At 39.6% G+C, this 25,845-nt stretch overlaps 1 protein-coding gene across 4 annotated transcripts in view; it reads left to right on the top strand.

The window, feature by feature from the left end:
- The window catches only part of clec16a (C-type lectin domain containing 16A), a 46,221-nt gene that overhangs the window by 14,230 nt on the left and 6,146 nt on the right, over window positions 1-25,845 (top strand). For 3 of the 4 annotated variants that reach the window (XM_044332409.1, XM_044332411.1, XM_044332408.1), the window contains 13 exons: window positions 129-245; window positions 6,071-6,416; window positions 7,765-7,876; window positions 8,000-8,100; window positions 9,016-9,135; window positions 9,896-10,005; window positions 11,808-11,852; window positions 14,040-14,090; window positions 14,236-14,364; window positions 14,895-15,015; window positions 23,329-23,480; window positions 24,072-24,276; window positions 25,292-25,462. In XM_044332409.1, the coding sequence (XP_044188344.1) occupies window positions 129-245; window positions 6,071-6,416; window positions 7,765-7,876; window positions 8,000-8,100; window positions 9,016-9,135; window positions 9,896-10,005; window positions 11,808-11,852; window positions 14,040-14,090; window positions 14,236-14,364; window positions 14,895-15,015; window positions 23,329-23,480; window positions 24,072-24,276; window positions 25,292-25,462 (1,780 nt within the window). The remainder of the gene's footprint in view (window positions 1-128; window positions 246-6,070; window positions 6,417-7,764; window positions 7,877-7,999; window positions 8,101-9,015; window positions 9,136-9,895; window positions 10,006-11,807; window positions 11,853-14,039; window positions 14,091-14,235; window positions 14,365-14,894; window positions 15,016-23,328; window positions 23,481-24,071; window positions 24,277-25,291; window positions 25,463-25,845) is intronic. The other variant, XM_044332410.1, reaches the window with a different exon arrangement.

The raw sequence follows: 25,845 nt of genomic DNA, 5'->3' as shown, positions 1-25,845 counted from the left end.
CACATTCTGCCACATATCAAGATTGTAGAGCACAGGTCTTTGTCCAGTTCAGTGAACCTCTTTAGGTCGGTGGGTAGATATTTTATCAAGGGTTGCTTGTTGATTACTTTTGTGTTTGTGTGTTCCAGGTGTTTCTGATCATCCACTATCAGCCACTGGTCAACGCCCTGGCGGAAGTTATTCTCAATGGAGACCTATCTGTCTTCACCCTACCGACAGACATACACAGCACGCACAAGAACACGGTAACACACACACACACACACACACACACACGTTTACACACTCAGAAATACATTTACCGCACTCACAGAAACATGATTAAAAACCACTAACATGCAATACACACACACACACTGAAGATTGGACATTATACAACACACACACACACTTGGAGCAAAGTACTCAAACAAGAAATGCACATAACCACACCTACGCAGACAACCGCATGGATACATCAGCGTGCATACACACACACACACACACACACACACACACAAAGAGTAGAGTTCCAGAAGTGAGTGTGGGTGGTTATGAGATCGCAGGGTCATGGGTTTTCTCCATGATTCACCCACATCAAGGCAGCAATATGCAAATAACCTACATTGTTTTTTTTTTTTCCCTTTCCATTTTTCGAACACTCTCTCCCTTATTTCCATCTTTTCTCGGGTCTGGGTCTTGGAAGCATTTTTGATCTCAGTTTTCTGTTGTCTTTCTCTGACTGTCTCTCTGTGTTTACGTCTGCATCTTCATGTTATTTCCCTCTGCTCTTTGTCTCTTTCTTTCTGTCTCTCCCTTGTCTCTCCCTTATATTCCCCAGATGATTCCCCTCAACTCTCATTTTCAAATGCTCTCTTACTCCCGTTTTCTTCTTTTTCTGTGATTTGCTTTCTCTTCACTCATCCTCCCTCCCCCTCTGAATTTTTTGACCATCTGTTTGTAAAGTCAGGTGGGTGTGCTGCGGTAGTGAGCATTTCTGCATTTCTGAGAACTCTTGTGGTTCTTCTCTGTGCTGTGTGTGTGTGTGTGTGTGTGTGTGTGAGTGTGTGTATGTGTATATGTACGTGTACAGGCACTAGAGCTGTTGCTGTTGTAAGAAGCAGCCTACCTTTTCAGTGAATGTGAGTTGAGGCGTGATGTCTTAACAATGTTGGTCTACCACAACATAAGGCAGCCAGACCTAAACTAGCACCATCCAGATATTCATTCAGCAGTGCTTTTCTCTGTCGGTGCATTTTACAGGCATTAAAAGAGCCACATGTTGCAGTTTTAAACATAAATGTCAAATGAACTTTGTAGTTTTTAAAAGATTAGAGGAGATGTGTGTGTATATAGAGTGTAAAAGCCATTGAAACAGTGTTTATTTAAGGATTTTCTGTCAAAGAAACTAAACTAGAGATGGTTTTATGTAATATGGTCCTTTTAAACAGCTAATCTTGCTCATTTTCTGTATTTTTGTGTTTGTGTGTGTTCACATTATTTGTGTTCACTTTACTTGCAACAGGAGCTTTGATGGCTTTCCTCTCTTAAAGGCACAACAGCATTTAACAGGGGCCATAACTTGACTTGAATGATTCTTTTTCTCTGTGTAGGAGTCAAGTAAGGTTTTCTTATTCTGAGTGGAAGACTGGTTACTAATTCAGATGGTTTTATTTACTTGCATTTCACCTGCAGCAATGTGCGTGTCTTTGTGTTCAATTAGTTGCATGGGCTCATACCTGTGTTCACATGCATGTTAATTCTGCAGACACCTGCATTACTGCATAATGATTTCTTGTGGAAAAGCCCATGACAATTTATATTAGATAATAAGAAGTTATTCAGTACTCATTATTATATATTTTTTTAATGAACGTTGAATTGTGTAGTAATCATGTCCGCCACAGCTAGAACTGCCTGCGTGTTGTGTTATTGTTTAACTTTTTATAGATGAAAACCAGACATATGCGGCATGGCCTCTGTTTCAGTGCAGGTGGTCAAATGGCACTTCCTGTTTGTCTGTGATGTGGCAGGAAATTAGGTCACATGATGGAACATTGACAGGGCTGGCTCACCTAACCCAGATCTCTTTCCTGGAAGAAGTGCTGTTTTTTCTTTCTCTCTGTCTCTCCCTCTCTCTCTCTCTTTCTCTCTCTCTCTTTTGTACACGTGTTTACTTGCAAGTGCACCAGTTACATACATGATGTCAATGTCTGCATGCATGTGTATATGTGCATTTGTAAGTATATCTTTGACCTGCAAAAGATGCCCTATTTCGATTAGCTGCCAGATGCGTGTGTGTGTCTGTGCGCGTGTGCGTGCGTGCGCGCACAGGGGTTTGCCTGTGCGTAGATTTGTCTTGCATGCTCCCTGACCTCCATTAATTTCTCAGCATTGACTCAGAGTGTGAGCGGTTTACCAGAACATAGTCAGCTAACAGGTGCAACACACACACACACACACACTAGTCTGTGGTTTATCTCTGAAAGCATACACACTGTGTTTTTAGCAGCAACTACAGTTCAATCCTGAGCACTCAGAGGTACCCAGCGGTACAGAGAGATGATCCAGATATCAGTGTTTTTAAACCTATTGCTTTTTCAAGATTCATGATGTTTATTGTCACTCCGGTTCGGTTATACAAGTACAATCATGTGAAATACTTTGACTGGGAGGCTTAATTGCAGTAAAAACAGTAAATATATATATATATATATATATATATATATATATATATATATATATATATATATATATATATATATATATATTTTTTTTTTTTTTTTTTTTTTTTTTTTTTTTTTTAATTTATTTGATGTATATATTCTGTCAGACAGTAATGAAACCTTATAGAAAGTAATTATCCAGACAGCAGTTATTGCTCAAAAAGGTTGAAAAGGCACAGAAAGGTTCCATATACAGTCACTGCTCTGCTTGGTGCAGAGAGGTTTTCACCTTAATTACACTACTGGGTAAAACCAGGCCTGACTTCAGATGAAACCCAAACCATTAAAAACATTTTAACCTTTGACAACCACTCTCCTGTATTATCATGTTATTTACAATTCTGCTGAAGAGTACTTCTGTTAATACTCCTACAAAGGTGAAGTTCCAATGGAGGAGTTCTTTCATGTTTATTACTTAGAAATCCACCTCTCTTCTCATGTAATCCTGTAAATCTTATCAAGTTCCTTTCATGTGAATATGGTGAAAAGCTAAATAGAATGACAACAAGTGATGGAGGAGAGAGGGATAAGGCAGGAGAGATGGATAAAATCAGGTTAATTAAAAAAAAAAAAAATACAATTTTGCATTTACAGTTATCAAGCAGTAAATTGCCAGACAAAGGGACTGAAACAAAAACGATAACTTTTGGTTTTGATTCATGTGGGACACAGCTCCTTCCAGCAAGTGCGTCTGCTGAGAAACTGCAGCTGTTCTTGGCACAGATTTGAATAAGGAGACTGTCCCTACAGCGTCTGTTCCTCAGGTGTACTTGTGTGTATCTATAACCTACGTGTTCACGTGTGTATGTGTTTGCATTTGGTGGTTTGGATTAGTGTAAGAAGTCAAGTGAAATGGAGCTGCCTAGTTTCAGTGTGACTGAACCTCTTCCTTTTTGTCTTCTATAAAAAAATTGATGCTTTTTATTCAGAAGAAACCACATATGAAGGATTGTCCTATTATTTAACAAGCCTTTATTTTGCAGCACCACAGCTATATATAATATATATAATTAATTACAGCTAAATAATGTGAGTATATAAATTAGACAATAGTAAAGATAGTATTACATACATGCACATATAAATATGCACATACAGACAAATGCATAGATGCACATTCATACTAATTAAAATAAAAATAATGTCTTCGACATGGTACACTTGTGCTCCTTTCCCACTAGTGTAATAGTGGTGTGTAGCCATCCGGAGGAGAGCCATTCAGTCAAATGCATTTCTACTGTGACTTCACAGATTTTACATGGATCCTGTGTTCCGCCTGTAGACCAAGGCTTGGCTGTGAAGGTTGTCAATCTCAACCGAGCTGTGCACATCATGGTCATCTGTTTGACTGAGCCTGATTTAACCAGATCCTTGTCTCAATCCAATAAGTCCAGAAGTGTTTTACATAGAAACGAATTTGTAGAATCGTGAAGTTTTAAAATTACTGAATACTGATCGCCAGACTGCTAGCAGTATGGTGAATGGGCCTTTCTAGTCTTCTGACCACTCAAAGCACTTTCCAGTACATGCCAACATTCACCCATTCACACACATACAGTCATACACTGACGGCAGAGGTTGCCATGCAACAGGTGCCAACCTGCTCATCAGGAGTTGTAATGCTCATTCACACACACTCACACACAGATGGCACAGCCTTTAGGAGCAATTTGGGGTTCAGTATCTTGCCCAAGGACACTTTGACATGCAGACTAGAGGAGCTGGGGGTCGAACCAATGATCTTCTGATCAGCGGATGACCCGCTCTACCTCCTGAGCCACAGTCGCCTGGCCTGTCCAGTTGTCAGAAGGGAACTGAATCAAACTCTAAACCTCTGCCCTCTAGACTTAATCTAAAGACCAAATTATACAGTGTGATTTTTATTCTGCAGATTTTGACCACTGCTTGGAAACCAAAAACTCAAAGTTCCATTACTTTTGCTATTATCGTTTACAACAAGCTCAGCTTAGACAAAGTTAACTCAGTTGTTCAGTTTTCTTTTTTAATCTTAAATTACTAGCTAAAAGTAACTAGTTATGTGTTGTCATTTAGTTTTACTTCTTGTTGTTTTGATTATTTTAACCTTTTAGCTCAGTTTGCATATGTGGTTAAGTACAAAAATAAATCAATAATTATTCGGTTTATTATGAGAATTCTTGCAGTACTATTATTGCCATGATTACTCAGTTTTACTGTAAGTCAGTGTTTATATCTTTGCAGAGCATCTTATCATTTACCAGCTGTTTCCTCTGTGTGTGTGTGTGTGTGTGTGTGTGTGTGTGTGTGTGTGTGTGTGTGTGTGTGTGTGTGTGTGTGTGTGTGTGTGTGTGTGTGTGTGTGTGTGTGCGCGTGCGTGTGCATGTGCGTGCGCGTGCGTGCGTGCATGCATTTTTGGGTCATGTGGGAACTGGCTTTCTTGCAGTGCCAGTACAGCCTCACAGAAGCCAGTTATCAACTGTGTGTGTGTGTGTGTGTGTGTGTGTGTGTGTGCGTGCGTGTGTGCGTGCATGCATTTCAGGGTCATGTGGGAACTGGCTTTCTTGCAGTGCCAGTACAGCCTCACAGAAGCCAGTTATCAACTGTGTGTGTGTGTGTGTGTGTGTGTGTGTGTGTGCGTGCGTGTGTGCGTGCATGCATTTCAGGGTCATGTGGGAACTGGCTTTCTTGCAGTGCCAGTACAGCCTCACAGAAGCCAGTTATCAACTGTGTGTGTGTGTGTGTGTGTGTGTGTGTGTGTGTGTGTGTGTGCTTGCGTGTGTGTGTGTGCGTGTCAAGTGGTCATTTTCTCTTCTATTTCGATAAAGTGTACAAGGGGAAGTGGCTTCTGTGTTTTAACTGACTCTGATCAACACGATAGTGCAAGAAGGATTTACTGTAAGACTGCGTGCGCGCGTGTGTGTGTGTTTGTGTGTGTGTGTGTGTGTGTAAGTGTGTTGTTTGTATATGTGTTCTCATGCATGTTAGTGTGTGTCAGATTTTTGCATGCATGTCTACCAGTAAAGGGTTGCAGTGATATCACTTTCTGGAAACAGGACAGTTAGTCTCTTCTAAGTTTCCGGTCTATGAGTGTATTCACTCCCGAATCTCAATACCTGACTAAAAACACCACACCCACTTGCTCCTTTTCTCTTCTTTTCAACACTTCTTGTATTTTTTGTATTTAGCACATCTTGGGGAGGTATCACCACTGATTCATTTGAACCAAAATCATCCATGAAAGCACATGTTAACAAGAATACTAATTTCATGATCACCTGAAAACATTATGACATAACATAGAGATGATAAAATATTCATTATGCGATCTGATCTTCACTTCAAAGCATGTGATGTTTTCCCCTCTATACTTCTCGAACCCCCCACAGGCCAGTGCGGGAGGCGTGCGTCGGTTCACCAAGCCCCCAGAGTCTCTGGAGCGCTCCCTGGAGCTGTCCCGCCACCGCGGCCGCAAGAGAACCCAGAAGAGACCAAATTACAAGAACCTGGGCGAGGAGGAGGATGATGAAAGAGCTGGGGGAGGGGGAGGAGGCGGCGGCGGAGGAGGAGGAGGAGGAGGAGGAGGAGGAGGAGGAGGAGGAGGAGGAGAGGAGGGCTGGGACGACGACAGTAGGGGAGGAGACGGAGGCCGAGAGAGGGAGAAGGGAAAAGGTACAGAGGGAGGAGGAGGTGGGAGTTCTAAGGGAAGCAGAGCGAGTGGTGAGACAGCGGAAGGTGAGTGTGTGTGTGTCATTGGACACAGCAGTACAGGACTGTGTTTGTGAGTGTCTCTTTACTCCCATCAGTCAGATGCAGTCTCCCATCATGATGCACCCTGGTTACCCAACAGCCACCTCAGCAGCAGCCCTCTTCTCCAAACAGAAAACAGTAACACTAACTCTTTAAAAAGAGAGAATAACTGAAAAGATTCAATAACTTATATTAACATCACATTTTTAACTGTGAACGTGCTCTGCTTTTTTGCTGTGACTTAAATAATTTTCAGTTTGGGCCCTTAATTCAATTTGAACACGACTCTAGCAGTTTATTGCCAAATTGAGATTAGACAACGCAGCCTCTTCATCAGCAGTAAGACAGTTGATAGTTTAGGACTGAAAAAGGAATAGTGTGGAAAACAGCAAAATGTCAAAGAATGCACGAGCGTTTAAGAGAAAAACAAAATACAAACGCAGAACAAATGATAAAAGCGAACAGAAAGTCAATTTGATTTAAAAAAAAAAAAAAAAATCCTCTTTTTGTCTAGTTTTGAGACGAGGCCTCCTCCTTTTTTCGCTGCTTCCCCTTGTTTGACACCTTTTTAATTTCCCCATGGTTAACATGGCCACCACTGATCACATGTCCCACACAATCTCCATGGCAGTTGACTGTCCATTTCCACGGTGACACACCATCCATCCTGTGCTCCTCACCTGTCCGCCTGTCTCTCACTCTTGCTCCGTGTGCATGCGTGTGTCTCTTAGTATTGGAGTGTGTTACGTGTTCAGTAAAATGCCACCATTTCACTCATCTGAAACGATTCCTTCTTCACTTCGACCGAAGAGAGTCTTTTTTTTTGCAGAGAGTCGGCGTGCAGGGCTTCACACAGTCTTCACAAACTGATGCTTCTGAAAGCCCAAATGCAAAAAATTGTGCAGTTTGAATTTGAACGCAAAGAACACTGTGGGCTGCAGGGGAACAGATAGTTTCAAAATGATGCATGTACCACAGGTGGAAAATGACACCTACCTTTTTCAACTGATTGACAAGAACAGTGATAAATTAAAAAGCTTTCTGCAGGATAGACGGTAATTTCTAATTTAGTGGAAACTCTTTTGCTCTGAAGTAATACATTTTTTTATGTTGTGAAAATGTTGTATTTGTTAATTGATATGAAGAAGACACTGATGGCATCATGTCTTTTCTTTGGCCAAGTGAAGGCGGAGAAGGAATCACTTCAGGCTGTAAATTCATAATCACTGGTGACAAGAGTCCATTTATGATAAAAAAAAATAATAAAATAATACCTTGACATTTATGAGCATTTATACAAGTAAATATAAAGCGTGCATGTGTGTGCACACAGAGATAGAGATGGTGGTGATGGAGAAGTGTAAGGTGTCAGAGCTGACGGAGCAGAACATCACCGACGAGGAGAAGACGGCAGCAGCCACCCGCACACAGACGCAGAGGAGCAGGTACATGTTCACACATATCTGAACGCACTGAATCGTTGGAGCGGTCTTAAAGTGGAAAGAATGAATAAAAGGAAATACAGCAGTGTTTGTGACCGGTGGTATCTTCTCTCTCTCTGTCTGCAGACCGTTCTTAGACATGGTGTACAGTGCCCTCGACTGTACCAATGATGACTACCACGCCCTGTTTGTCCTCTGCCTGCTCTACGCCGTCTCTCACAGCAAAGGTCGGCCTTTCTATTCGTTTATACACACGTGCATTCATTTCGTTGTTTGCAGCTCATTCTAGATAGCTGGTGAATGAAGTTAACTGCGCTGTATGTTTACAATAAAGCAGCAGTACAATGGGCAGTCACTTGGCCTCTGGCAGCCACATTGGAGGTCAATAGAGGGTGTGAACAGGACTTGACTGACTCAAAAAAAACTGATTACATCCGGTTCATTTCTGTGACATTTTTTTTTTGGCAGAGAACTGTCCATTAAATCTGAACAACTGCGTTTCAAGATAACCTTAGCATGTTGGCTAGCTAGCCACGATATATTACCCAGCTATCACTGTCTTGTTGTAAAATTAAGAATCTGACATTTCTAGTTCATGTTAGCAATAATGGATTAAATATAGACCAGTGGTGTCTCACCATGTGAGTTGTTATCGTACTTATGTGTGAATGAATGAATGCATGTTCTGTTTTTGTGTCATACCACTAATATTATTCATCCCATGTGAGATTAGATGACACACAGTATTACTTTGTATAATTAAAGACTTATGGCAGCTGACATACACATTCAAAGAAAACCAAATTATCGCTGCTTATCACATACTGTCCATGGTTCCTGAACCAAAAATAAAATGCACACTGTAATGCTGTGGGTGTTGCAAAATGACTAGTTTTGGTCTATGCATATTAGTGATTAGCCTACTCAGTAGTCAGCTTATCTCACTGAGCAGACACTCAGGTTACTCAGGCCTTCAGGTTAACTGACTTTAGGCTAACAGTAGACACCAGGACTGAAGACGAGACAGGTTACTGTATCTCACTAACATCAATTTTTAACAAACTTACAACATCACTGTATTCATTTTTATACCACACAATGTGCATACAAGCTTTGCCTTACCCCCTTTTGTCTGTCCGTAGGTATAAACTGTGATCTTCTTGAGCGGCTGCAGCTGCCGGTCCCCGACCAGGAGAGGAGCTCCTACAGTTTGGTGTTGGCAGAGAGACTAATCAGAGTTATGAGCCAGGCAGCACAGCCTGGTAATATGCGTGCACACACACATACACAGAAAAGAGGATGTCCACTTGATTATGAAAGATCATGAGAGTCAATACGCCAGATGAAATTCAGTCCCTTTGAGAAGTAATCCCACCTTTTTGGAGATGTCTCCTTTCCCTTAGTGAAACCTCTCTGGGATCCAGCTCGTTCCTAATCAAGCAGACATCCTCTTTTCTTACTCGTAGACCATACTCTCTACATCTGTCTGTATCTGTGTAGTTGTCCTGAATACAGTAACTGGTCACGAACGGAACCGACAGCATCCTGCAGATTACCGTACTGCTTTCATCTGGAGAGACCTCTTGATCTAAGAATTAGTCGAGGTTTACTTTCACTAATTACATAACCATGCCTGTTTAGCAGTAGTATTATATCAGCATACTTAATGCCCAGTTCAAAGACTGGGCATTAAGTATGACACACACACACACACACACACACACACACACACACACACACACACACACACACACACACATATCGCCAAGCTGATCATACAACCTTATATTATATATCATATTTAAATACAACATGTAACATATGAAAACTGTTCAAGTGATTGTAAAGATGTTATCAAACCTGTAGCTCAAAAACCATGTTTACATTTTGTGTTATGGACATATTTTTGTGTATTGATTGCATTTTAGACATTCACACTGTACACATTATGTTTGCTTTGTTTATGGAACTACAGTTATTCTCATTCCTTATTTATATGTTTCTCTTTACATGTACGTGTAGATGGTAAAGTGCGTCTAGCTACCCTGGAGCTGAGCTGCCTTTTATTAAAGCAGTCCGTGCTGTCTGGAAACCACTGTATAATCAAAGATGTCCACCTGGCCTGCCTGGAGGTACAGTACACATAAAACATACACTTTGTGTCAACATGTCACACCCAGACTTAATAACTGCACATTAAAAGACACATAAAACGATTTCAGTGGTCAGAATGTCAGAGCAGGCAAGTGTTAAGCAAGATCAATATCAAAAAAATGACTTCATTCTTAAGCCATTCATAACTGTCCTGTATCCACTCGCCACTTTCTCAGAATCCACAGCCACAGTGTTTCTCAATGAGTACAACTGTAATTTGTGGTTTTGATGTTCTATGACTTCAAAATGATAAGAAGTCGGTCATTCATTTCCTTCTCCTTTTTCCTTCTCCGCCTAAAACCTCACATCTCACCTCACTAATTGTCTTCCTACTTCTTGCACAGCACTCACAATTTCTTCCTCATCCTTCTGGGAATTTTTTTATTTTCTCTTCCATGACTTTACCGTAATTCTCCTCACCCTCTCTTTTCTGCACTCCTTCCTTTCTTCAAACCAAGTTACAGGAATTAGTTGTGGTGTTGCTTGTGTAATTTATTTATTTGTTCTTACATTTCTTAGAAAATGATTAAGTGAATTTAAAGGGGAACTGGTCATGGTCATTTGACAATCATTTTTCTAAGCAGGTCTGGTCAGGTTTCACTTACTATAGGTATCAGTTGTTAACATCACTGGAGGTTTCTGCTTAAATGGTTTCCCACCTCTGACACAGTTTAACATTAATGAATAGCCCCTTTAAATTAGGGCAGTGTTCCTTTGGCTAAAATGGTCATGTTTAGGGTTTCATTATTAGTCTTTTTGTTTAGTTTTAGAGTTTATATTGCTTACATTGCTTAACATGTGACTTCCTTTCCTACTTTGCAAAATCTATAATTCTGTTTATGTCAGGTGGATTTGTCTCTGACCCTGCTGATTTTCTCTCCACCCCACTGTGGTGTAATTGCTGAGTAGTCATGTTACTGATTGCACAGACAGGAAGACAGGCCAGCATTTCCAGGTTTAGTTCGTTCAGTATTACTCACACACCGCTTCACATTGTCGAAGGCCTACCGTATCTCAAACAACTACTACGATGTCACTGCAGGAAGAACAGTGAGCACACATCCTGTAACTGTCCTTCACTTTGCCCTCTGATCCTTGCTGTGCAGGGACAAAGCAGGGAGGCATTTAACTGCCAAACACAACATCAGAGTGAAGACGTCATTTAATAGTTTCAGCGCATCATATCAGATTCGCCTTAGTGTGTGATTAACTAGAAATATGTCACACGGTGTGGATGACTTGTACCACACCCTTTCTCAGTAACAGCAGTTACTGATTTCAGTTTTATAATTATGTAAATAATCTTGAATTAACTTGTTTTGTTATTATTATGCCACACATTTGCAGTTACTTTTTCTTAAAAATTCCAGTGCAAATGAATTGTATTATTCAGTATTGTTATTTTGCAATACTGTGAATGGTGATTATGTGTAAAAACTGCCAGTCAAAATGAAATAAATGTGATTGTTTAAATAGATAATCATAACATGTACGACATTCCAGTACAGTAAAACGTATTTTCTAAATTATCTTTAACTCGTGGTCGACTAAAGGACCATAACAATATACAACGAAAGACTCAAATACATTTTAAAATACATGGCCTGGAAAATGTTATAAGTTCTTCAAACATTGCAGGGATGGATTGATTGATTGATTGAACACAATGACTTACTTTTGTTTCTTACCTGTACATTGGTTGAAGATAAGGATGCGTTTACCTCTCTGAGTGTATTTGTCATGATTTCACAATTTTTATATGTCATGTTTGTGTTTGCAGGGTGCCAGAGAAGAAAGTCTGCATTTACTGCGGAGATTTTATAAGGTGAGCGCACACACCAACACACACACACACACTGAAGAACAGGTCAAAGGACAGAGAGCTCTGAAAGAATGAAGATATTGACACACAGACAAGCAGGCTGATATCGTCTAACAAATGATATTGATGTAAAATATTTCATGTTCCACTGTTTCCGACTGCTGTAGCATAACAGGCTTTCATTTGATAGTCATACCACGAAAACTGTTTACTGTTCTGGAGTTTGTTTGCTGCACAGACACAAAGGCAGTAGTTGTCAGTAAAGCGTAAAGGGACGGGCAAACAAACAGAAAAACAACAATTCAGGGGGAAAAAAAATGAACAAAGATCCAGACAGGCAGACTGCCATCCTGGTGTTACAACCGGTTCCTCTTGTGAACATCGTCAAAACAAAAGTTGAAGCGCTGCCTACCTTTTTAATTCTGTTCAAACCTTGTAATTTAAAGCCAAACCCCCTAGAGATAAGATTTTATTGGTAGGTGTGTTTTTGTGTGTGTGTGTGTGTGTGTGTGTGTGTGTGTGCGCGTGCCTGTGAGCGTGCCTGTATGTGCATGTATCCACTGATTATAACTGAAGTCATTTCCTGGAAGGTGTAACAGGTAAAACTGAAAGTTTCCTCGTATTTATTGTATGTTATAAAACACACACCATATGCTTTCAGTGCAGCTTTCTGTTTCTCTTTGAGTGTCTTCTGGATATCAGTTTTAGAATCAGTCACAACAGTTATGTTGGGCTGACTCCAGGCCCAGGGAGGCAGAAAAAAGTCCTCTTACAGCAGAAAAATATCACTGCAAAAAAATGTACTGTTAATTAGCTTTTTGTTCAAAACAAATGCTGTGAGCCAGTTTAAATAAAAAGATCAAATAATGTTCAAATCCTGCTTCAACAAATGTTTCCTCTCAAAACATCTACACTGTAGTCAGGATCACAGTGGAACAGTACAACAGTGTGGTTGCTTTCTTAAGGAGGTGGAAGCAGCGAAAGTTTAACAAAGAATCTTCTCTAAATCAAATGTTAAATTGATTAAAGTGTGCTTGAATCGATGAGGGAAAAAAAAGCATTGGATGTTTATATCGGATAATAGCTCAAGTGCTTCATATTATAATGTTGACCTTCACTCATTTAATTGTTTATCAGTGCATATAATTGTAATTCCATTCGGCATCACATTCATCAATTCAAGAAAACTTGAATCCTTTGAGTAATACGTCAAAGTGTTCCTGAACTGATAAAAGTCATGGCTAATGAATTTGTAAAAAGAAAAAAAATAGAGCTATGAATTGACAAAAGTGTCATTTTTTTAAAAAAATGGAGTCATCTGATTTGCTTATTTATTAATTTATGTCATTAAATTTTGCCTTAATCAACATTACATTTAATTTGATGCCATTATATTCTATCTAAAAAATACATTTCTATAACTTCTAGCTGCAGTACTTTTCCATTTACACTTATATAACAAGTGGAGTATTCTAGCCTAGACGTGCAGTATCACAGCGGTGAGATGAACATGATGAGCTACATTACATTCATACAGTAAACAATCACTCTCCTGTGTGCTTAAATGCTCGACTGTGCATGTCCAAACTACTTGTCTTATCTGTCCAGCATTTCCTGTTTCAGTGCACAACATCATTTTGTTGATGGTACGTCAATTAAGAATTCCCCTCCAACCCTCGCAATCATTTATACGGGTGATTTGCGGTGGAGCATACAGCAGATGAGAAGGATTCGTTAATCACCTTGTCAGTTTCATGTTAAGGAATTAAATCTCCAGATAAGAAACAGTCCTTGTCGAGCAAGCCGCCGGTCTATCGCGTGCAACTGTAGAGGAATGCGACCTTGACACTGGGAGGTTCTCACAGTCCAGAAATATGACCACACAAAGAATATGTGCAGCTTTTTCCCCCCGCAGAAAGCACTTCTGTTTTAAAAGAATGTTTACCTTCACACACTGATTCACACTCTGCATGCACAGACTTGCGCAGCATGAGTCACCTGCGTATATGATCTAAACATGGGCTATGACGAAGCAGTAAAGAGGGAAAGCCTCATCGAGGGGGTAAAACTCACTTAGGAATAAATTACCAGTGTTTTGTCTGTTGAGTCAACCCCCCCCCCCCACCCCCCCCCACCCCCCCCCCACAGTCTTATTTGTAATTGGCTTCCACTTTGGTTATATCATCGCAGGGTGAAGAGATCTTTCTGGACATGTTTGAAGATGAATACAGGAGCATGACGGTTAGTTGGCCTTCATTTGATATATCACATTTGTTTTTCTTCCTCCTTGAAAAAAAACGATTCACCAGAGCTTATAGACACATGCTCGATGTTACTAATATCTGTATGGGAGCTATCTGTACTCATTTGCTCTTGTATGTTACAGAGTAAACCGCTGAACGTGGAATATTTAATGATGGATGCCTCGATACTGCTGCCACCCACGGGCACCCCGCTGACTGGTATCGATTTCGTCAAGAGGCTACCTTGTGGAGACGTGGAGAAGACACGCAGGGTGAGTCCAAGCTCAGCGTGTGTGTCGCATGTAACACGTGAATCTGAACTGCAAGGCTCTCAAATACAAGAAGTTGTTAGATGCCTTGGAAATCAGGTCTCATAGTGAAAATAAGAGTTTTTTATATCTTTGGGGCACAAATCAACCAATCAGAATTATTTTTACTTATGACAAATAATAGTTGACATCCTCTTTTACACTGTAAAACTCATAGCAAGTGCACCTCATAGTAAATTCTTTTGGTTTTGTGTTCTACTAAAAAAGTTGCTGCAATGACACCAGACTGGCAGCACTCAGATGAAAGAGAAAACGTATTAGACTGATGTTGACAGTAATAAAAATACTGCTTGATTGATACCAGTCTCTCCTGTTGTTTTTCTACAGTCATAGGACTTTTTTGGACCTCCGTCATTCACTGGTTTGTTGTAACTTTCTATTTCAGACAGGAAGGTTGAATGAACATCTGTGTTTGTGTTTGTGTGTGTGTGTGTGTGTGTGTGTGTGTGTGTGTGGGTCCTCTCTCCTCACAGGCGATCCGTGTGTTCTTCATGCTGCGGTCGTTATCGCTCCAGCTGCAGGGAGAACCTGAGACGCAGCTGCCTCTGACCAGACCTGAAGATCTTATCAAGACAGATGATGTCTTAGACCTCAGTAAGACACACGAGCACACACACACACATGCACACACACACCACACCCACACACACAGACAAAGAAGCATGCTTCATCATAGAAGCATTTCTTCAGTTCTCAAAACCAAACAGCAAGCTACAGGACAGCTAATGTGCAGCTTTACACTGGAAAATAGAGTTCAGGGTGGGAAAGGACAATATAAAAGACAAAATAAAGTCTAATAAGTGCAATAAAAGTATAACCTAAGAAGAAAAAGAAAATACAGACACTTCCTAACTGCAAAAACAACTCTAACCGCCCCCATCGATCTACAATTACTGCGTAAGTATCAGTCACACATCTGTAATTCTCTCACACTCTTTCGCTTACACACTCTCACACTCTCTGGGAAAGAGAGCAGTAGATGTACAAGTGCAGTTTTAATAATAAAAGTCATGCACATGCACACATTCACAACCACAACAACACCGAGACGAGCATACAGTCACACTCACTCACATGCATCTATGCACACAGTTTCCCACACACTGAGATAACCTGAACAGTCTTCTGTTACCCGACACAGGTGTATAGATGATGTTTTGGAAACTTGCACGTGGTTAGTTCTGCCAGGCAGCATATTACATGTATAGCTACAGAGTGGTGTGAACAGGAGCAACTGAGACTGACTCAGACAACTTTGCAAAACAGTACTCATATGTGGCTTACTTGGGTGCACGCATGTATGTGCTTTTGTCATGTTTGTGTGTGTTGTTTGTATGCTGACTTTAAGTTGTGCCTACATTTAACAATACAGTTTTAGATATGCTCCCTGCTACTGTCACAACCTCACAACACTTCTCAGTAACGTAAAGGAAGGCTGCAACTCAGCTACCAATAACTGGAAATGAGTAAAAATGTTTAAAGCTCCACTCCAGCCGGAAATTACTTCCTGTTTGATGGTTAACGTTCTTTCTCAAACAGAGAATGAGGTTTGGTTAATAGTCGGATGTAATCCATTACCATGGCAACCAGATTGTCATTCTAGCACACCGGCAATGTGTTGGGATGATAGTGATCTTATAACCTAACCTGTCTACCTGCTACAGCTTGGCTGTATAGACTAGGTTACATGTCAATAACAGGAATATGTGAAATCAGACCATTGATGGATCATCTATCCTAAGCAATAACATCTTGCTTTATTTAATAGTAAATGTCCATAAATTTTCTTCCTCAGTGGCCAGGCCTGGTTCTACAAGAGTGCAAAAGCCAGCATTGCACCCTCAGTATCAGTAGCTTATGTGACACTCACAAAAACAAAGGGATTTTATGAGGATGACATATGACTGCAGCGTTCTACTATAGTCCTTATAGTATCATCATCATAGATCATTATGATCATCATAGTCATTATTCCCTTTTAGCAACAGCTTAAATTTTTTAACTGTGAGTGTAAAATTAAGTTGTCAAAAAATATTGGGAGAACAGTGTGTCTAATCAACATTGTCAGGAAATGACTCTGAAAAATATGAAAATATCTTAAAAATGCCAAAATACACTGGAGGGGAGCTTTAAGTGTGTGTGTATTTAAAAGGTGTGTGGATGTTGTTATGTCTGTACAGCCTGCATAGTGAAAGCAGCACGTTAGCAGAGCAGCAGCAGTTTCAGTCCTCTGTCTATGTCTACACAGGATGCGTTTAGGCACAATATTAAGTTTAGGTCAACCGAATTTTGCAAGCGTTCAGAGCCTGATACACAATTACTGTAGTCACCCACGTAAGATGGACTTGAAGTATAAAGGTCTGGTTGCGGCTAAGCATGTAAAGTGTGATTGATGCGCGGCCTCTGTAGACAGCTGTATTGATTTTAAAATAGATGTTTGTTATTATTATTATTACTAGTGCAGTGCCCGTTCAAAATGTGCCTGTTTGGAACAGGCTGATTTTGCCTCAAATGCAGGCTATCAGTAGACGCTAAAATTTACCCATGTTCCCTAAACACCTCATATGCAGGCAATCGGTAAACACTACAATTTAGCAGTGCTACCTAAACACCTCACACGCAGAATATCTGAAGATTACAATTTTGAGTTGAGCTGAAGTCGATCAGATGAACTGTAGTGCCCGTTCAAAACGTGCCTGAAACATCCTGAACTATGTCTCGAACTTACATACAAAGTTCCCACATGTGAGGAACGGGAATAGAGCTTAACTCTCTAAACCATTTCAATTCATTCTCTATGGTAGTTCTTATCACTACGGACGTAATCCCTTCTCTGACCACAGTGTGGGTTGCAATGGCAGAGTGGCGCTGTCTATCTTCCGCTTGTTGACTCCACAGGCAGAAGCAAATCAACGTCGTTTGAGGTATTTTATATATTGAACATGCCTGAGACATCGAGCACTAAGTCTTGAACGTACAAAGTTTCATTCAGAGTAACATTACACAGTTCAATAGTAGAGCTTAAGTTTCGTTTTCAAGTCATTAACACTATGAATGTAATCATAGTTATTATTATTATTATCATCATCATCATTATTATTATATGTACTAAGGTTTGTTGTCCACAAACCTTTGAAAACATACAGTATAAAAGAATAAAACTGTTGTAGGAACATATAGAAACAGGTTGGAAGGAAAAGGAAGCTTTGAGAGAAAACAACCAACTCCCAGTGCCATTAAGGATGCACTATAATATATGAATAAGAGTACATTTACTCAAAAAAAGACAAATGGGCTGTTTAAGTCTTTCAGTTTTACTTGAAAACCACTACAGAAGCTCTGGTTTCCAGGTCTAGAAGTTGCAGGAATTAAACACTTTTTACAATTAAAATTACACTAAGCAGGGTGATGTAGAGTAGCAGGAAATGTTTTTGTCTCGCTGCTATCAAAACATTATTTAGATTTCCCCTGTCATTGTCTTCGTGTCTGAAGGGAGATATAAGTCTACAAAATATGTACTGGGTTTGAAAAAAAAACCATCATAACTATTCTTAAATTATTTTCTGGGAAGTGAGTGTCACACTACGGCTCTCAGAATAATAACCATTAAACAGTTAGATGCATTTTTTCGTGGAATAGAGGAAGGATGTAGAGATTTCACTTTAAGTGCCACCAACACTCTTATTCAGTTCCACTTTGTTATTGCAGAGGATTCAGCCACACTGTCTTCTGCTTACTTTCTCAATGTCAAGAATTAAGGTATGGTGACTAGCAAATCACCCATGAGTGTGAATGGTCCACGTATACATGTTAGCCCTATGATAGACCTGTTCAGTGTGTACCCCTCCTTTCACTCATGTCAGCTGAGATAGGCTCCAGCCCCCCCTGTGAACCTGCGCAGGATAGGCAGGTATAGATAAAAGATGGATGAATCCATCTAGTTGATATGTTTTACACATTTATACTGTATAACTGTTATAGTATTGTTTGTTACTGCTTTGTACAACTTAATAATTTCACTATAACTAAAATAATCAAAGTTATACACACATACAATCGCATCCCTGGGCCGAAAGAGGTGCTGATTCATTCATTGCTTTGTCAATAGTAATACAATATGATGTAGTAGTACGAGAATAGACAGGAAGCCTACCTCTCTCATTTAAAATGGCATATTCCATCTGTTTGATATGTTTATTATTTTACTCAAAAAAAAAAACCTTTACTTTCAATGATGAAAGAAAATTAATCTGCGATTGATCGTTTGTTATTTTTCAAACTAAAATACCAAATGTTCGCTTGTTCAAGGCTCTGAAATTTGAGAATTAGTCTTACATTTCTTTAAATTGAATAGTTTGGGGTTTTGGATAGTTAGTTGGACAAAATTCAGATTTTTCCTTTCAACTGTTTTCTGACGTGTAATAGGCAAAATGTTTAATCGACGAAATGAGAGATAGCCATGACACCATAGAAGTTTTAAGGCTCACCACAAATTCCCCATAGCCGATAGTATCTCATAACTATATTACGTGTACCTTATGATGCAAGCACAGAAAGTATTTTTCCTCTGTTTTCTTTCACACTTTCTTTGTACAATTTGTTTTCTTCTGTCATCCTTCCTGTTCTGATCAGTAGCATGAGATGGTGTGAGAATGACATGACATGATCGAAGAAAAACCACTTTTTTTTCTAAAAGGTCATTTAACTTGTACTACTACCAAGTAAAATGTTATGTGTTCTGTATGTTTTTACCCACACAATACCTTAAATCTTCTTTGTAATTTAAAATGGTGGCAGTATACCATTAAATTCACTTATCAGAATTTCACTCAAGAAAAGAGTTCCTTGTAAATTCCACGGGGTTGTTTACCTCGCAGTGATGACTGTACCATCTGTGGCAAACGTTTACAAAAAGTGGCCAGATGAATGGATCAAGCCTATGACACAGTAGGGTGACTTCAGATACCGAAATGTCGTCTACAGATGTGTCATAGCCATCTTGTCATTTGTTTCTCTTTGAATATATTTTAGAAATGTTTTGTCTTCAGACTGCATGAAAGAGCCATAATTAGCTGATATTAACAACCTGTTTTTTTAAATTAAGTATCTTTTTAATTCTTGAAAAACTTTCCATTTTTTTTTATGATGTTTTTATGTAGCTCTACTAAACCCAGGTAAGAGAAACTCACCTTATTCTCATGATTTCATAATTCCTCTCTTTTGGTGAAAGGGTGGGTATTTTCAAAAAAAATTAATTGATAAATAGATGGCAACATGCCTACTGAAACCAAATGTCTCCCTCCAGCTTCACTTTCAAATCTAATTCAGCGGTTGAAACTGTGAGTGTTGTCATGATTCCAAATGCCAGTCGAAACAGTCTGTAGCAGATCTACGTGGATAATGACTTGTCTTTTGACAGTTACCAAATCATGTGTGACATGACTTCCAGTAATTTTCTTTCACTTGAACAGTTGATTTTAAATTTCCTGATTATCTGTCTTACATTTAACTTCCTTTTTCCTACTCTTCTGTGTTTTGTGGGATTTTTTTTTTAACTGTCACTCTTGACCATTTATTTTAATCCAGGTTATTGACCAAGAAGACATTCTCACAGAGTTATTGTCAGGACAGGGAGGGTTTTTCCTCGGGGGTTGGAGGGTTTAACCCTTCAGCCTTCCACCCACAAACTCTTATCTGTGACCATTTAGCTGCAACCACCTCAATTTCATCATATCCTCTGGTAACTGTTTGATCACAGAGCATTTGCTAGTGTTTGTACATTGTGTCTCTTGAGTAGTAGTAGTCTTGTAATTAGTACTTGCCTTGTAATTACAGGGTCATGTTTGATTCCCATCACTGAGAAGTTTATGAAAGTGTGCTTGAGCAAAGTGGCCTCCTCCCAGTTGCATTCATGTAACTGAAAGGAACATTCAAAGAAACTATTTCACATTGACATTGCATAAGGGGGAAGTTTCCTGTGGAGTTTATTGTTATTTATTTATCACATAGTAAAACTCTAGAAATATGAGCACCCTGTTTCCTTTTATTTTCAAGTGTTTTGGCACTTGTAAATAATTGGAAGTTTTTTTTCAAAAAGTCAGTTTTGAAGAAGTTGATGACAAAGATTTTTTGGTTTACATTTTTTCCACATTTACATTTCTTTTTGATTTACATTTCTAATGAACATGCATGATTAGTTATAGCTTGAGGATAAAATGCTCAGGAAATGGAGGGCTTGGAGTCACATGTTATTGTTTTTTCTTACATACGTTAATACAGCCACTCCGTTGTCTACCTTCAGTTGTGTGTGTGTGTGTGTGTGTGTGTGTGTGTGTGTGTGGCAGGTTGATAAGGGACACTTGGCACGATAGGACAGGGAGTGTCAATTACAAACAGACATACATACAGTTAAAGCTGGCAGCTTTTATCACTGACATCTGATGCGTTTTACTGAACAGTATCTTTCTCATTGGCACTTTGGTTGTAGTAGAAACGGGAGACAGAGGACGTCTTACTAAGATCACCCTCTAACTCATAAAAACGTAATAAAAGCACCTGAAACCGAATCTTTCATAGAAAGGTGTTTCCCTGCTTTTCGTCTGTCTGGGTGAAAGTTATTTCAAAACAAAGTCCGTGGTTGAAACTGTCTCAGTGATCCCAAAAGTTAGTCAACTTGTCCGTCATTAAATTTCCTCACATTTCTAAGCCTTTTTTGACCAGGCAAGTTGACCAACCCCCGCCTTCTGTAGAAGTTAATTAGAAGTTGGGAGTGGGAGGGTTTTTTCCCGCTGGTCTGGGGATTCAGTGTCTTAAACTTCCCCCAATTTCTTTGACCATTTGGCTGATAGCTTCCCTCTGCTACCATAGTAAACTCGGGACTACTTCTGCAGCTGCAGGTACTTTTCAGTACTCACTGTTTCAGAGGGTTAAGTCAAGTTCCTGGTAACCACCATTGATCTTTTCATATTTATTAGAGAGAAAGGTCATATAACCGGAAGGCAACACATATGATTTCCATTACAAGTCACCATGTGAGCATGAACAGCTGTCTGACATTGAGAAAAACACCAAACACCATTAAAAACAAAGTGTAAAATAGTGTTCCTCCACATCAAACATAGAACTATAGGGGCTCCTTAAACAAACCTAAGTACCATTTTCACCGACCAACCAATTTTCCATGTAAAACAGACACATATATTGGTCAACAAAGGATTAGTCAGGATACTTAAGAATATAAATCAAGGAACCAAAAAGCATACTGTAAATATTTTTAAGAGGAAGAGGCATTTATGAGATTGTGCAAGCGAAAGACAAATTCACTGGGGAATTTGTACGTCAGTCTGGTGTTACTGCTTTATATTTAGAGCCAGACAAGTTGGGTGATATTTAAACCAAAACTAGTGTAGTCAAATGAGGTCATCATCAGTTCCTCACCCCATGTTTGTTTCGCAGTACTGTAGGTTTCATGGTAAACTGAAGTGAGGATGCTGAGATGTGGGTGTATCATTTCTGCATCATGCACCTAGACATGTGGGAGAAAAGCATTCCCCTTTTAAGTGTGTAACAGTCTGTCTGTTTTTACTAACTGTGTATCTGACTGCTCTCTCTATATGTAATATGTATTGTACATTAGTGTAGACACAAGTAACATTTAAAAAATGTAAAGATAGTTCAGCAGTAAAACACAATTACACTTCATTAATAGCACTTCATAACTAAAATCTAAATCAAAAACTGCAGAGGTTTTTCTAAAGATGAATCATTGTATGATCTGAATTTTATTTCTGTTCACAGCTGCAGTGCCCTAATTGAATGTGGTTTGGCATTAGTAATCAAGCACTTTTATGTTCTAGTGAAATAAAAGTCACAAGTCTTAAGTCATAGTCTGTCTAAGCTGTATCATCATTTGTGGTTTCCTGACGGAAAACGAGTGGTGGTTATTTCATGTCAACGTCAGTGATATATATATAATATATGCTGTGCTATGTATTTTACAGCACATTTTACAGTGTGCATGTCCATCATGGAGCTATTGAAGACAAAAACCTCTTGAAAATGTGATGGTCCACACAGTCTGCATAGTTATATTATTTTTAGCCACATTAGCAGCATGGCTCTAGGGATGGCGAAGTCGGTCTATTTGTCAGTCATTGGTCCACTGCTTTGGTCCACACTGAAATATGTGGATATATAATATAATAATAATACAAGTCCTTAGTAGATTTCTATGAAAATTTGTAAAGACATTGATGGTGTTCAGTGGATAAATCCTAATGATAGTGATGCTCCCCTGACATTTCATCTTGGATCACCATGGTTTTGAGTGAAATTCTCAACAACTATTGGATGGATTGTCATGAAATCTGGTACACACATTCATGTCCCTCATAGGGTGAACTGCAATAACTTTAATGATCCTCTGACTTTTCATCCTGCGCCATCATCAAGTCAAAATTTGTCCAATACTTTGGCATATGGGCAAATACCTGCAAAACTAATGGCATTCCCATCAGCCTCAGCTGTGCTTTGTGTTTAGTGCCAATTAGCAAATGTTAGCATGCTAACACACTAAACTAAGATGGTGAACCTGGTAAACATTATAACTGCTAAACATCATGCTAACATTATGACCATGTTAGCATGCTGACTTTAGCATTTAGCTTAAAGCACCATCATGCTAAGGGTGAGGGTTATGGTACAGCCTCACAGAGCAGTTAGCCAGGAGAAGTGCCTCTGTGCCCCCCCAGTGCGAAATCATAGCCCTTTTTGCTTCAAAAACTAATTGAAACTGCTCACTGTACACAACTAACTGTGATTATTTTAACCGTAAACAGATCATTCCTGTAAACTTGGAGTCCTGGTATCTTTAGTCTCTCTTTACCATCATGTTTATCTTCTTTTCAGATAATAGTGACCTAATAGCTTGTATGGTGGTCAGCAAAGATGGCGGCCAGGCCCAAAGGTTCCTCGCTGTGGATGTCTACCAGATGAGTCTGGTCGAACCAGAAACCAAACGTCTCGGATGGGGTGTAGTCAAGTTTGCCGGCCTCTTGCAAGTAAGAGAAAAGTGGTGTGTGTGTGTGTGTGTGTGTGTGTGTGTCTGTATGTCATGGCCTTCATATCATTTTCACTGAAGAAATGCTAGAAATATTTAGAGCACATACAGTAGCATACTTTACTGTCACTAATGAGTCAGATAGGTTGATGTTGCATTTAATGTTTCTAATTCAATTCATTTTAATTTTAATTTTGTTTAATTTTTACTTTCATTTCTTACATCTGAATTGCAACAATAATGTTAGAATTTGTACAGTATGATGCAGTCAAACTGATATTGTGAAAGTGTTATTACAAAATGCTTTCTGATGTTAACTGCTCTTTGGGTGTGAATTTGCAAATGTAACTAAGATCAACGGTCATGTCCCATTTATCTGTCTGTCAACTCACTTTCAGTCCATTTGTATTTTTTTCCCACCCTCTTCTTTGCATTTGTTTTTCTTGTTATTGTTTGCCTTTTCACCCTTTCATTCCCACTTTCTCTATTGTCCTCTTTTTTTAACCTCTTTTCATCTATCTCTTGCTGTTTAAACTCTTTAACACTCTCTCCCTCTCTTTTCCCCTTCCTCCCTCCCTCTTTCTGTCACCAGGACATGCAGGTGTCTGGCGTTGAAGATGACAGCAGAGCGTTGAACATCGTCATCCACAAGCCCAGCTCCAACCCCCATGCCAAGCCCCTGCCCATCCTGCAGGCCAACTTCATCTTCGCCGACCACATCCGCTGCATCATTGCCAAGCAGAGGCTAGCTAAAGGTCGCATCCAGGCCAGACGCATGAAGATGCAGAGGATCGCAGGTGAGGAAGCAGGAAGCGCTTCAAGATTTCTGCCTTCACTGATATGTCCAAAATGACCCTTCCTCCTCTCAACTCCGGACAGCAGAGTCACTGCGCTTTATCACTCAGAGGCTAAAAGTGTCTCAGAAGCTACTTGAAAGTACATGGTACAGAAGGCTTTTACAAGAAATCACATGATTCCCTTTACTAAATTTCAAAAATGAAATCAGTGAACTAATCTCTTTATCAAGAGCTTTGTAGTACCAGTCGTTGCCCTGAATTAGTCATACTTCTCTTATCATACACATTCATATTATTCACATTCTCCTACCACAATTGATGTGTGTGATCTTAAAGATAAATAAAAGCTTTGAGTAAAAGCATTACCCAAAAGCTTCAAAGTGTCATTTACCATGCATATTTCATCATCCACAGGCCAACACGGCCGTGTGCATTCACAACGAAGAGTAATTAAGGGTGTTTTCAAATCTGCACTTTTTAGTCCGGTTAAATCGAACTTGCATAGTGGGATGCGGATGAGCGAATTAAACAGTTGCTAACAACTAGCCGGAGAGTGAAACAAGGTCAGACCTGGATTAGTGCATCAGAGGATGTTGTATTTGGCAAGTAGATGTCCTTCAGGACCCTCTTCTTGTAGTCACATTCTTGCTCCTGCCCCAGACACATCTGACCAATGAGTGAAGCTTTTGTTGCTGCCTTTTTGGCTTGCTTGGATTTTTCTCTGTGTGAAAACAAACCGAATCAAAGAGAAAACACACCAAGTTCACCAAGTATTTATTGTGTACTGACACAAGAAGTACCGATGGACATCAGCAACTTGCACTTCTCCCCCTGATGTGCAGATTCTTAGAATTGCATACAAAATTAAAAACAGACATCTGAAATATTGCCAATGCAGCACAGTCAAGGAGGATGTGAACACTGCCAAAATAGCCACTGAAGTAAAAAAAAAAAAAAAAAAGAAAAAGAAAAAAAGATTCAAAGCAAATAACACAGCTATTGCTTCTGTATGCAGCTCTGTTGGACCTGCCTGTGCAGCCCAGTGCGACGGAGGTGTTGGGTTTTGGCCAGACGACCAACGCTTCACCCAGCGGCCTGCCTTTCCGATTCTATGAGCAGTCAAGACGAGCCCCCAACGACCCCACGGCAAACAGATCAGTCTTTGCCTCCGTCGATAAAGTACCAGGTGACACACACATAAGCGGGATCAAGTCTCCACACATACTGCTTCAGACTATACACTTTCCCTTGAGGAGGGAAGAAACTCATCTTTTTAGACTCCTTTGAAGTTTTAAATATATTTTTTCTTTCCTTCTGTACACTTGCTTTGGAGGTGAGTTGTACAAACAGTCAGAGGCTTCAGAATTAGGAGCAAACAAAACCCACACAGACGCTGTTGTTTCTAAAGTGCTGCTGATGTACTGATCAAGTGATACAGCCAGCACAGACAGTACACAGATGAATAGCGGAAAGCCTTTCATCTAGAATCTGAATGAGCATAATAACATCATAAAACAACGGCAGTAAACAAAGGTCCATGATGTACACACACTGAATCATTTATTAGAA

The sequence above is a fragment of the Thunnus albacares genome, chromosome 17 (assembly GCF_914725855.1).
Source record: "Thunnus albacares chromosome 17, fThuAlb1.1, whole genome shotgun sequence".
Taxonomy (NCBI): Eukaryota; Metazoa; Chordata; class Actinopteri; order Scombriformes; family Scombridae; genus Thunnus; species Thunnus albacares.
Note: the sequence above shows the minus strand (reverse complement) of the source record. Positions and strands in the feature narration are given on the sequence as shown.